General features: G+C 41.1%; 1 protein-coding gene across 13 annotated transcripts in view; it reads right to left on the minus strand.

The window, feature by feature from the left end:
• dab2ipb (DAB2 interacting protein b) overlaps window positions 1–13233 on the minus strand; it is a 248691-nt gene that overhangs the window by 38922 nt on the left and 196536 nt on the right. For all 13 annotated transcript variants that reach the window (XM_033647462.2, XM_033647470.2, XM_033647467.2 and 10 more), the window contains 3 exons: window positions 11173–11326; window positions 7509–7607; window positions 2413–2967 (listed from right to left, as the gene is read on the minus strand). In XM_033647462.2, coding sequence (XP_033503353.2) covers window positions 2413–2967; window positions 7509–7607; window positions 11173–11326 — 808 coding nt within the window. The remainder of the gene's footprint in view (window positions 1–2412; window positions 2968–7508; window positions 7608–11172; window positions 11327–13233) is intronic.

Consider the following 13233-nt stretch of genomic DNA (forward strand, 5'->3'; position numbering starts at 1 on the left):
GATTAATTGTTGGTAATTAAGGATGTGGCCATCTCTCCAGGGACCAGTAGAGGCCTTCTCCCCCCATCAGTCAGCAGCTATCATGTCCCGAACCTAAACCGGCTGACTGGCGGTACAGCGTGGATAGACATCACTTCTTAAGCGCTGATCATTTATCACGCCGCTGAGCTGTGATAAAGTCAAAGAAAGTTTCAAAGCTCTGTTTATGAGATACTGTCAAGAAAACTAAATTGAGGCACAAGCTGTCGCGGGCAACTGACGAGGCAGAGAAGACGAAGAAGTTGATGCTGTAGTTAAGAAAGGAGCCTGGAGCGATGTTCAGTTATTTCAGACATTAAAAGGACAACAACATGCCTAATTACTGACAAAAAATATATCTTTTTTTCACAGGAAATGCTTTGGAGTTAAATCCCTCAATAATGTCAAACTTATTTCATAGTTTTCTCAATTAATCAGTTAATCATTTATTGTTATGATGTACTGCAGCTCTGCATTTGGTTTATGCAAGTGGTGTCTCCGTACCCCAGCAGAAGCTGTGAGAAGGTACAGTCAATGCCAAAAACTGTACTGTCTCTTATTTTATTACTTTAAAATGTATTAAAAAGTGGAAAACTAGAATGCAATGTTCAGTAGGCTACATCACTGTTGATGGTGATAGTTTTTGTATCTTTAATATTGCCCACATCAAGTCTGAGTAAAGTGTCAATCATTAATGTTGCGCTGCATGTGTAATTAATGTGGACAGTAGTAGCTGTCATTTAATGCATATTTATATAAATGTTTCACTGGAATTGCATTGCTAGGCAACAGCTTGCATCGATGTTTAATTCCTGTCAGCTGATGTCATACACATACGAGTCCCTCCAGGATTCTGCAGGCTGTTTTTGGGATTGCTTCCACCTGAAATGCACTATTTTACGATATAATGTTTATAGGTGGGGTTTTTTTTGGCAATGAAATTGCAGGGGCCAGTAAAAATAGCAACAATAGTTGTGACGTTATCTCGGATTCAGAGTGTATTATGAGCATTCAGTGTTTCCCACACAGTTAGAATCTAGTTGTAATGGTAGGGGGTTGGGGGGGGGGGGGGGGGGGTGTTGCCGGCAATCAGCTCTTGATGCCGTTTGATGGAGCACTGAAGGACCCGTGAGAGGCTCCCCTCCTGCTCCAGTCAGCAAGGGCTAACACAGCACAATGTGATCTCATCCATTCTCACCATATCTGGCTGCTTGGGCAGAAACCCTGCAGCAGTGATTAGCATCTGACACCGAACCCCTAAACACCGCACCAAAACGATCAAATCCATTGTTAAACCTGTTAATAACTGTTAGTTAACATTAGATGCTAACAGTTAGCCCTGTCACTGTGTGTGTGTGTGTGTGTGTGTGTGTGTGTGTGTGTGTGTGAGTGAGTGGCTGTCCACAGGAAATACAAAGGGACCAATTCAGAATCTTTATGTTTGCATGTTTGACACAGTCTATTGAGTACTGTAGAGCTGTACTTGCTTAATTTTCGTCTGGGGGGATGGCCTTGCTATAAAAGGGCTGGAAATATTAAAAAACACAAACAAAAAAAAACATAAAGGCCCAATATAAATTCCCAGAACAAATTTAAAATCTTCAAATGTCTTCCTTTGTCCGACCAATAGACAGAAACTCAAAGACATTTAACTTACAATCATGTAAAGCAGCGAAAAGCAGCTACATCCGAGAGGCTGGAGCCTGTGAATGTTGGTTGTTCATGCACCTCAATTAACCTGCTATCAAAAGGTTTGCTGGTTTATTTTAAACAACTGACTCATCACTTTAGCTCTAAGCTTCTTCACATCCTCACTTCATCAGCAGCCAATAAGGTTGCTTTCCCTCATCATGTCTCACACACTGACGGGTCAAAATGCCAACGCTTGTCTCACCACACTAAAAAAACAAATGCTGTGCTGTCGGAGTAAAATGAAATACAGCCATTTTGGATGGATGGGAGATTATCTGAGTCCAACGGCCCGCTGTCATGGGAGACTTAGCTCCTACTGTGGTAGACTAATCTCCCCGTGCTTGCGGTGCTGCAGACAGCGGTGGATATATTGTGCTTCTGTCCTGCATCGGTATGCCGTGAAGCACTGTGGGGGATACATGTAAGGGATTAGCTTGAGTTAAAAATGTAATACAGGCTGGTTCAGCAAGAGGAAATCACCTGTCTGTCTGCTCTTTGTCTGCTCTGTATTACAGCTGTGGGGGGTCAATAGTTCATAGGATGAGCGGGCACCGGAGGAGCACTTAACCTCTGTGTGCTTCATAATGCCTTGTCAGACATGGCAAGAAAATGGTCTGATATTCTGCTTTTGTTATCCATTATGTCTTCATGGAGAGTACAAACGTAGGGGAAATGGAAATAAATCCTATTATTGGTACTAACCTTCGCCTTGCCGGTGCTCTGTAGAATGTGGACCAGCGCACACGCCATCTCCTCCTTGTTCTTGACGCTAATCCCGGGCTCAAGCACCGAGCATAGCAGCATGTAGTTGTTGGTGGTGTACTCTGCAAACTCCTTGTACATCTCCATGGGAAGGATGTTCATACTCTGATAGCGGGCCTTGATCCTAATCATAGGCCCAGATGTCTTGCCCTTAGGAGGGTTGGGCATGCTGACTGGATACCACTTCTCCATAAACTGCCGGCCGGTAACTGCTGCCACGGGGATGTTGACAAGTCCGATGTAATTGTTTTTATCTTTCTTTTTCTTCTTGTCCGTGTCTTTGTAGAGGTGGGCTGTGATGCTCTTGACAGCAGGCAGGTTGTTGAACTCAAAGTGCTCTCCCCAGAAGACGTTGTCAGTCTTGAGTTTACAGGTGGTGCGGGCGTAGAGTGAGTCATCCAGGCAAAGCTCGCAGAAGTATTTCTTCTTGGCCGGCAGGTCCTTGGCCTCGATGATCCACAGCCTCAGCAGGTTCTCCACCCGACGACTGTTGTCCTGAAGAAAACAACAGGAAGTGGTTTAGTAAGATCTTTTAGAACAAGTCTCGCCAACAACATCACCACTGGAAATTTCAAGACAAAAAACAGAGTTCAAAGTGACAGCCTCAGCAGGAGGACTGGATAAAAATAACCAACCTAAAAGCTAATCTAGTAAACTAATGAACAAAACAAATCAAATCACTGCAGAATTAAACGGATAAGACCCAAACAGGAGCCAGCCTCAAACTCTAATTTTGAAGTTTCTCCATTTTAAATGACAAAAACATTTCAGGCAGTACTTCAATCATTCCATGGTGGCAATTTAAAATCTTTTCTCTCCTGCGTCTTCAGCCTTTTAAAGAGCTAAGAACTCTCACTCCTACATTATTTCACAGAGTGCTAACCCATTCTTATGTCATCAATTGATTTTGCCAAGAGCGGGGCATATTTTTGGCCCATTATTCAGATTGCCTTGAAAACTACCTCTGAAGAAGAAGAGAGGAGAAGAGAGGTAATAATTACATTATTAGAGAGAGACATACCAGAGCCTCTCGTAATCACAAGGATGCTATTGAATGTTTGACATACCGGTGGCTATGAAAGCTCTGGATCTGGATGCTTTTCATATGTTGCGACATTAACACAACCTCATGTAATTGTGTAATGAAATTCAATTCATCCACTTTATGTTTCTGAGGCTTTAAATTCATCCCAGTATCAGGTGTTTCTCAACTCTGAAAAACATTTAATCTTATCTTTAATGTGTCTGTGTTCATTCAAGGTCTGTCTGCATCAAAGGTCCAGAGTGTTGGATTTAGGCAAGGCAAGGCAAGGCAAGGCAAGGCAAGGCAAGGCAAGTTTATTTGTATAGCACAATTCAACACAAGGTAATTCAAAGTGCTTTACAGAGACATTAAAAGCAACAAGACACAATTTAAAACAATAAAAACAGTCGATTAAAAAGGGAAATAGAAATTGAGAATGATAGTGATAATAATAAAACACAGTGACATAAAATAAAAACAGGCTCAATACATTGAACAGTCAGGATAAGAAAAGAAGTAGAATAATAAAAAGCATAAATCAGCAGTGTGTAGTTAAAAAGTACGGGCAGTAGAATACAGCAGGTAAGTATTTAATCTAAGAGTACGCTTCAGTAAACAATAGTGTTTTTAGCCCTGATTTAAAGGAGCTGACAGTTTGAGCAGACCTCAGATCTACAGGAAGTTTGTTCCACAGGTGAGGAGCATAATAACTGAATGCTGCCTCACCTTGCTTGGTTCTTGTTCTTGGAACACACAACAAACCTGTTCCAGATGACCTAAGGGGTCTGGATGCTTCGTAGGGAACCAGTAGATCAAGCATGTATTTTGGTCCGAGACCATTTAGGGCTTTGTAGACCAGCAGTAAGATTTTAAAATCTATTCTTTGACTCACAGGAAGCCAGTGTAGCGATTTAATGACCGGTGTAATATGGTCCAGTTTCCTGGTGTTTGTAAGGACTCTGGCGGCAGCGTCCTGAATCAGTTGCAGCTGTCTGATTGATTTTTTTTAAGGCCTGTAAATAAGCCATTGCAATAATCCAACCTACTAAAAATGAATGCATGAATAAGTTTTTCCATGTCTTGCTTAGACAGAAACCCCTTAATTTTAGCTATATTTTTCAGGTGGTAATAGGCAGATTTAGTAATAAACTTTAAATGGCTGTTGAAGTTCAGGTCTGAGTCAATAATAACACCAAGATTTCTGGCTTGATTTGTAGCTGTCAATGACATAGAGCCAAGGTGGGCGCTGATCTTTGCCCTTTCATTTCTAGGGCCAAAAATTAATACCTCTGTCTTTTCTGGATTTAGCTGGAGAAAATTCTGGCACATCCAGTCATTAATTTGATGAATACAGTTACTCAATGAGAGTAAGGGACTGTAGTTGTGTGATGACAATGAGATATAGAGTTGTGTGTTGTCGGCATACATATGATAGGAGATGTTATGATGTTCCATAATCTGGGCTAGGGGTAGCATATAGATGTTGAATAGAAGTGGTCCGAGAATGGACCCTTGAGAACCCCACATGTGATCGTAGTTCGCTCAGATTCATGGTTACCAACTGACACAAAAAAGTCCCTATCTTGTAAGTAAGATTTAGGAGAAGAAACAGAATATAATATAATAAGTAGGGTTTCTTTAGTGAATAATTATCTGGAAATAAGAATCCTTGTGTTATTGTTACCTTAGCCATGAGCCGTTTATATCTACATAGGGAGAGGGTCCCTGTTTATGGATATTGCCATGTTTCTATTGTAGCCCAGAATGAACCACCAAACACTGGCTCGTTTTCGTGTCAGCCACTGTAGTTAGCAGCCTGTCTGTGACAAGCAGCATTAGAAAAACACAGATTATTTAACATGAAACTGCTTTATTGTGTAAAAACCACCTGAATGTCTGGATATTAAGTCATCAGAGAAAAAAGGTGAGCACACATTAGCTGGTGCTAGGCTAGCGGATCATCTCTGACAAACCACACAGCATAGGAAAAACACTAATTTGCAATGTGAAACTGCTTTATCCAGTGTTTTTACTGGTAGTATTCACCTGGTCCATTTCTTTTGGAGAAAAAGAGACCTCTGTGGATAATTCAGTTCCAGCTAAAAACTTCCTCAACAATGAACATTGAAGGAATTCTTACCAGGAGAAGTTTCAGCTGGTTACAATCTGCAATCCTCACCACTAGATGCCACTAAATCCCCCTAAATCTTACACACTGTTCTTTTAAGTAGGAGCTAAAAGGCGAGGCATTAGTATACATATAGAGGCGATGTGCCAATCACGAGGATTATGTCTCATCATATCCTTCTTACAGAAAGTAGAAGAGTTCTCTTTTAGGGCTCATTTGCAAAAACAGCTATCTCTGGTTTTATTTATTTTCCTAGATCATGTTTTTTTTGTGTGCGCAAACCAGGGAATATCAGTCAAATTGGTGCTGGTGGTTTTGAGAAGATATCTCAAGGTTTTTACATTTTCATAAAATTATAATTATGCACTCAAAGGAATATCAATTAAACCAGTGGTTTTACTCACTTTAGAAATATTTTTTGCAAATTAACTCCACTTTTCAACTGAAAAGAGAAAAAACAGTTAACTTTCTTAATGCTGACTCCTGTACTGCATGTCTCAACCCTTTGCAGTATTGTTCCTCAGCTCAGTATAATTCCTGAAGATTAAGAGCTAGATTTCAGTCTTGTTGTCACATGCGATCAGTGTTAAATAATGCTATGTCAGTAGTGTTATTTTTCAAATTCCCCTCTGTTGACACAACAAAATGACTCCCTATTGTAAATCAAGGTGCTCTGTACCCTCAATTAGAAATTAAACTTTGTGTTATGTCACACGGAACTGTATTTGCTCTCAAACACCAGCCCGCAAAGATGATACCCTGGTAAATTGCCTATTATCATAATTACCTATAATTATCCTCTTATACAGGAGCTGAGTTGTGCAGGTTTAGCATTTAGACCACCTAATTTCATTTACATTGATAACACCTCTGGCAGAGGTGAATATATTTTTATTTTCTTTGTTATTCCATATTTTTAAGCTAAGAGCACTCCTCCCAAACACTAGCGATGGAAAAAAAAAAAGACTTTAGGGTGAGGTCATGGGAACAAATACTAACCTGTAAACCACTTAAACAAGTTAGGTCTTGCGTGAGTCCTGCACAATGCACTCTCTTTTTATTTTAGGAGCAAAATATGTTCTTAGTAACAAAATAAATAACTTGTAAAGTGATCTATCTAATTGAATTTATCTTGCTGGCTTGATAAATGGTGTTTGCACACTTGGTTCACATTGATGTGTTACCTTAATCTTGGGTCTACTCTGTGAGTCGTAGTACGAGCGGTTTAAGTGTAAAATCTGTTTGATCCATTTAATACAACTCCAGAGACTTCCTTCTCTAGTTCCACAGATTTGCAGTATCTGACTCCACTTCTCATGTTTGCCAAAAAAAACATTGCGCTGCATCTAATCTCTCAAAATCACGGAATAATTAAAAACGCAAAGCAGTGACAGAGAGGGAGACAGAAATAACACCTCCTTGCCAAAAAGAGCCGAGGAGAAGGAGGACTCCAACGTTACTAGAGAACTTTCTTCTAAAGTTCTAATTAGTGAGTAATTTACTAAATAATGACAGATGAAGGAGCAAAGACGCTCTGAAATGAGGACTGTTTTCTTGGCTTGATGTGTTCGCCACTCTCCCTCCGCCACAGCTGTGTTTGTCAAGATTACAGATGGTATCAGTGCTCAGGAGAGAAGCACTTTGGGAGTCTTGGTGTTCCGCGTTTCAACCTCTTTGTCCTCTGATCTCGAGGTGCAGGAAGGGCACAGCTGGATGTGAACACGTCGGAATTGCATTGTGGTGTGAGTTAAGACACAATGTCAACAACTCGTGGCTCACTGTCTTTATAATCATCAGTGTTGCAAAGTGTGGTTTGAAATTGGGACACTTGTACATTAGCGTTGATTGCTGCACGCAGCCTCGTCCCACCTATTGCGTATTTACCTTGTTTGGCTGCACTGCTCTCCTCAGATTCTCCATCCATTTGTCTCTCTCGGCTGATGAACGGCAGGAAAAACATTTGCTTCCTGTGGAGGTGGTGACCTACCGTCGCCACAGAGAGAGAGAGAAGGAAAAATGAATGCTTTAATGATCAAACGTCACAACAATGACAAAGAAGAACTGGAACAGAATGTCTTGCTAAACTTAGTTCTAAAATGCTACTTTGTCTCTGACGCCAAAGAAGCTTATCGAAAATATGCACACATACACAATAGTGACTATGAGGAGAGTGAGGATGACTTGGCAATGTTGAGGGATGACTGAATGGTGTGAATGGACAGAGCAGAGAGAAATGGCTGCTTGGCAGGCTGGATGATGACTGGATAATTAAAAAATGCACAGTGGGACGGAGAGAGAACAGAGAGCGCAGAAAAGCGTGAAAAAAAAAGGCAACAGAATGATGTAATGAGCAGGATAATAAAGATTAGTGGAGATTTCTGGTCTCTATGGTACACAGTGTAAGACTGAAAGTATTCAGTAATTCTCTCACCCTGAGGCACAGGCTCCATGTATGCATATATGTGCATATGTGATCTTACAGTAATTAGAGGCAATTTGTTAGAAACGACTCCAGCCTGCTGATGATCATGACGATACATCAGTTTTCACACAGCCAGTGAGTAAAATAAATTATCGCTGTACTTCCATTTATTTTCTACAAGCAGAAAAATGTAGCCGCTGCCACTTGCTTCTGTATTTTTTTTAATACAGAAGAGCCATCTGCATGTGAACTTTTGGCTATAATTGGTCATCAGCAGCTCATCAAGAACTGAAGATGCAACAGAGATATTAAGTGAGAGGAGCCGCTGGATCTCAAAGTATCTTTTCCAGCTGTTAATTTACATTTCAGTTTTCTTGTAATGATTTAAAAAGCAATATTCCACTATATTCAATTTTTTTGAGATCAAACTGTTGATTGAACAGAATAATCAATAATGAAATTAATTGTTGCCCTTGTTGCTTTGGAGAAAACGCAACTTAGAGGTGCAAATCAGAGTTGTAGCAAACTCACAATGGTTTGTTGTAATTGGGAACAAAAAACAGCGTCATAGCTTCAGTTGACCCAGAACTGGAAAGAAAGCTGATTAAAACTGCACACTGAATGTTTTAGCAGGCTTCCACGGAGCATAATCTTTAGCTTCTGTTAGGCATATGCGGCACGTACAACATGACTTAACAGTAGCAGCAGACCAAGCTGTAAACACAACACTGACTTATTATCGCCTTCTTTAGATGTTGTAGTTAAAGTGTTGGTAAACAGTTGCTTAATTACACATACATAAGCATTTATTTAGGGTCATCACTCTCTTACTAGCTTGTTGTTAACTTCTGCTGTTTAGTGCTGCGCTTGTCGTGCACAGTGGGTTTATCAAAGCTTTTTATCGGAAAGCAGCCTCCTCCTGCAGCTGGAAACTAGTTTGATGAGAGCCGTGACAGTGAACCGAAACATTAAAATTGCAAAAAACAAAACAATGAGCTTGAAGGGGCTAAAATGGTCCATGTCGCGTTCAGGGGAACTGCAGAGTTTGGTGATAATTCTCTGTAGGATTCATCACTATGATTGATCCCTTAAGCCAGGCTCAGACTACAAGAGTTTTAAAATCCTAATTAATTTTTAAAATCAAGTGGCATCCAGCACATACAGAGAAACTTCACACATGTTCTCCTCTGTAATCTCAAACATGCACACACTACAAGATTTGAAAATAATGGCGCAACAAACACTCCAGGATATTATTAAGATTATCATGCCAGAAGGGGCCACTCATGTGATCCTCATGGGCAAGCAGATGTAAACATAGTGGAGACTGACGGGGGGCCGACAACTTGCTGTAATGTTAACAATGCTAGTAGCATGCTACAGTAGCATGGTAGCTGACATTAGCCACAAGGGCTAGAATGTTTTCTGTTGCTTGGCAACAACGTCAGCTGCTCCCTACTGATGTAATCGTAACTATAACTATCCAGATCTTAAATATCACAGTGTTTTCCACAGAATTATTAGTCTCGCCACCAGACAATCAGAGATCTCGGCCTTCTGATAGTCTGGGGACACTCCTTTCTAAAGTGTGTTTAACACACCAGAGAAAACGGCCGGCAACAAAGCAACGCCTCTTGCATTTTTGAAAAGGACACGCCCTCCTGGAAATGTGCGCTCCCCCTTTTCTCGTCTGCAAGGACACAAACACACAGAGAGCTTGAAAATGGATGCCGAGATATTTAACTACGTTTTATCAAACATGTGCTCAGTCCACAAGATTGTGGAAATGAAGGACTTACAGCGACTTGAGCCATTTTGTACTGCTACACGTGTTTCTAGTGGGACTATGTTTACGAGCACAAGAGTTCAGCGAGCCACCGAAGGACCGCCCTGCAGATTTACTACACAAAATTTCTAGGGAGAAAGTCATCAATCTTTAGTTAAGCAAAGCATCTAAAGACTGACTTGTGAGTCTACAGAATTATAATCTGTGTGGTGGTGGCTGTAGACAGGGGTGTGTCTGTTTTTGTGTCCCCTCTCTAAATGTGGAGGTTCTTGCAGCTCTGTCTTTTCCCTCAGTAGCTGTTTGTTGAGTTTGAGTCATGGGACAGACAACTGATCAGTTAATCAGTTTTTGGTGAGACCAATCAGAGCTGATGAGATCAGACGAATGGATTAGGAATTGGATTAGATTAGAGGAACAGCTGTTGCAGAGGTGAGTGAAAGCAAACGTTTAGACCCAGTGCTGGACCATGAGAGCTCTGTTGTTCTAAGAAATAGAGCGTTCTATTTCAGTATGAATTAATGAACAGTTAGGTTTCGCTGTCACTGTGCCTGGCTCCGTCTGTGTCCAGACTATGCTCTGCGCTCCGGGAGTGTGGAGCTCTGAATAACTGAATAGCATATATATTCCAACAGTGGTCCAAATTAAGAGTCCAGCTCCAAAACTAGAAAATCAATATGTGGTGGCAAATGTTGGTATCTTGGCGGGTCACCACAAATAAATGAGTATGTGGGAAACCCTGTATTAAACATGTTTGAAATTATCGAGGCAGCTCGATGATGAGTGTGGGTGGTTTAAGACTGGATCTATTACTAGATGATCTGAGCCAAACACTGGTTCTGATCAAGATCCCACACCAGAATTTCCCTCCGACTGTGGAGAGGGGTGATTTGGGGATAAATCAACCCAAATCTCCTGTAGTCTGAGTCCGGCTTACACATTAAACATTGTCATTTGACCCATGGTGAATATATAACTATTGATTAGTGCAGCTTAAGGCATGGTGATTGGATGGTTCTTACAAAAATGCAACGTGGGCAGAGCTCAAAGATTTTCACTTTTGCCCAAAGAAGCAAAGATCTTCTTATGTAGTTGCTTTTGTGTTGTACTGAGGATGTGGCAGATCACCAAACATTTTCTGTGCAGAAGAAGAACAGAACTTCTGTCTCTGATGCCTGAAATAATTCCTCCTACTTTGCAAGTCTACAGCAACACCAGATGTATGGCTGTGTGTGGACACTTCAATGAAGCAGGACTGGGAGTGGGAATGCTCTGTAGTATTTTTGTGTTCTATACTGTAAATGCATTTGTGTATATGCTTGTGTGTGTGTGTGCCCACTCACCTCAAAGCAGTAGTCCTGCCCGAGGATGCTGCTGTGCACAGGCTTGATGACAACCTCGTCCTCCATACTTAGGTCCAGGGCTTCCACAGCGCTACTGGGGCTGAGCAATGACTCATGGGAGCGAGACTCCTTCAGCCTTGGCATCAGATGAGATCTAAGAGTGACAAAAGGAGAGAAAGAGGAAGAGGGAGAGAACTGAGTCACCCTGCAGAGTCTGAGGAGAGGAAGTGAGAGAGAGGGAGCATATGCACTGCGCGTATTAGCGAGCGTTCATGGTGAGTGTGAAGGAAGAGAGTGAGAGGATGACGAAGAGAGGATGCTCCACTTGCCTCAAAGTCAGCGAGTCCTCGACACGACAAGCTTGCACACTATACAAACACATGTTCACGCAACCCACTTCTGAGCTCACTTGCTAATGGATGCTTTGTGACTTCTCATTTACAACTTGAAACATCAATGGGTGAATGAAAAGGCCATGAAGGATTTTGAGTCAAGCTGCGCTGCAAACAGATGCAGTGGAACCACTATAAATAGGAAGCAATTCATATCATTGATTATCATTAATGGTCAAGCTTAGACAGTTTCCATGATGTGATAATGCTTCACTGTGATAAACCACTCACTATCTGTTTTGTGGAGCTTCATTTAACAAAAACGCGCCACACAAACTCGCAGGCCTGTCAGCTTCTCTCCACTGCACTGTGACAGGAGCTCAGAGTGCACTTTAGAAAGTGTTCAATACTCTGACAAAGACAACCCTGAAGCCCTATTGTTGGCCATTTTCTAGCCAGAGAAGATTAGGAGACAAAGTGAAGAGCTTTCCAATGTTTGCTGTGTTAGATGTCGCCCTACTTTCTGTGTTTTTAGAAGAGTTAGTGAATGGCTGTCATCAGGAAAGAGCAAATTTGTGTCTCCGTGCAGTGCATATTTGTCCGTGACCATTTGAGGAATCTGGAGAGGTACCAGAAGTAAACAAGTCGCCATTACTCTGGTGGCATCTCTCTACAATATTCACATGTTTGAATGCAAACTACCCTTGAAGTGTATAATTAAGCAATAAGCTACGGGGGGCTAGTGATTTTAGAATGGCTAAGCCTCAACAGGCTCCACGTCTTGCCATGATGTAGTTTGTCTGCTATGGATGGAGACAAAAGGCTGATGGACTGGGCAACAGCAACGACCGGTATTTCTCAAACGAAGCGACAGGACACAGCAGGTTTTCTGGTTGCTCAAACATAAATCCCTATTGGCTCTTTTTTCTTTGTGCATTGATTAATGACAATATAACTGTGGAAACCATAGGGTTCACCTTTCCCATTTTTCATTGTGGTATAAAACTGACAGAGCCTGGTTTAGCTCCATTTGGGTGATCATTTTAAAATCAATAGCCAACAATAGTCTGTTTAACGGTCCTGGCTTTGATTCTTGACTATCCCAGTTTCTCAGTTTCTCCTGTGGTTATTTCAGCGCATTTCCTTTCTCATTTCCTCCACCTCTGTCCTGTCTATCAGTTTCAGCTACTTATCTATCCTTAGCCTACACAGTAAATCAAAATTCACAATAAAATCTGACAATTTGAAACAACGGTTAATTGGAGCAGTAATAATGCTTTTATGCTGTGTGTATGGAGTATTTTATAATGGCTTTAAACGCGGTTCAACAAATCACAATCAAGCACCTTAACAACAACAACAACAACAACAATTAGCTTCTCTGCTAAATCTGGCGCACACATCTTTTATTCTTATGAATGAGTAATGTAAGGGCATATTGTCCTTTATAAACTAAATAAAACTAAAACATATAAAAGAATCTGTGTAGGCCTCAGCTGCTCCATCAACAGTCAAAACTAAAAAAAGATTGGAAAAAAACTGACTGAGAAACAAGTGGCGTTAGCTAACTTATCACTGCTTAGCTAACGTAGCTGATGGTAGTAAGCTAACTGAGGTGTTACTGTGAATTATAACGGTAGTTGCTCTAACTCGGGCAATGACCACACATAAATATTCAGTCAGCATCACAAACAGAACAGGTGCAATGTTGTCCAGTGTTTTGCTTTAA

The sequence above is a fragment of the Epinephelus lanceolatus genome, chromosome 19 (assembly GCF_041903045.1).
Source record: "Epinephelus lanceolatus isolate andai-2023 chromosome 19, ASM4190304v1, whole genome shotgun sequence".
Taxonomy (NCBI): Eukaryota; Metazoa; Chordata; class Actinopteri; order Perciformes; family Serranidae; genus Epinephelus; species Epinephelus lanceolatus.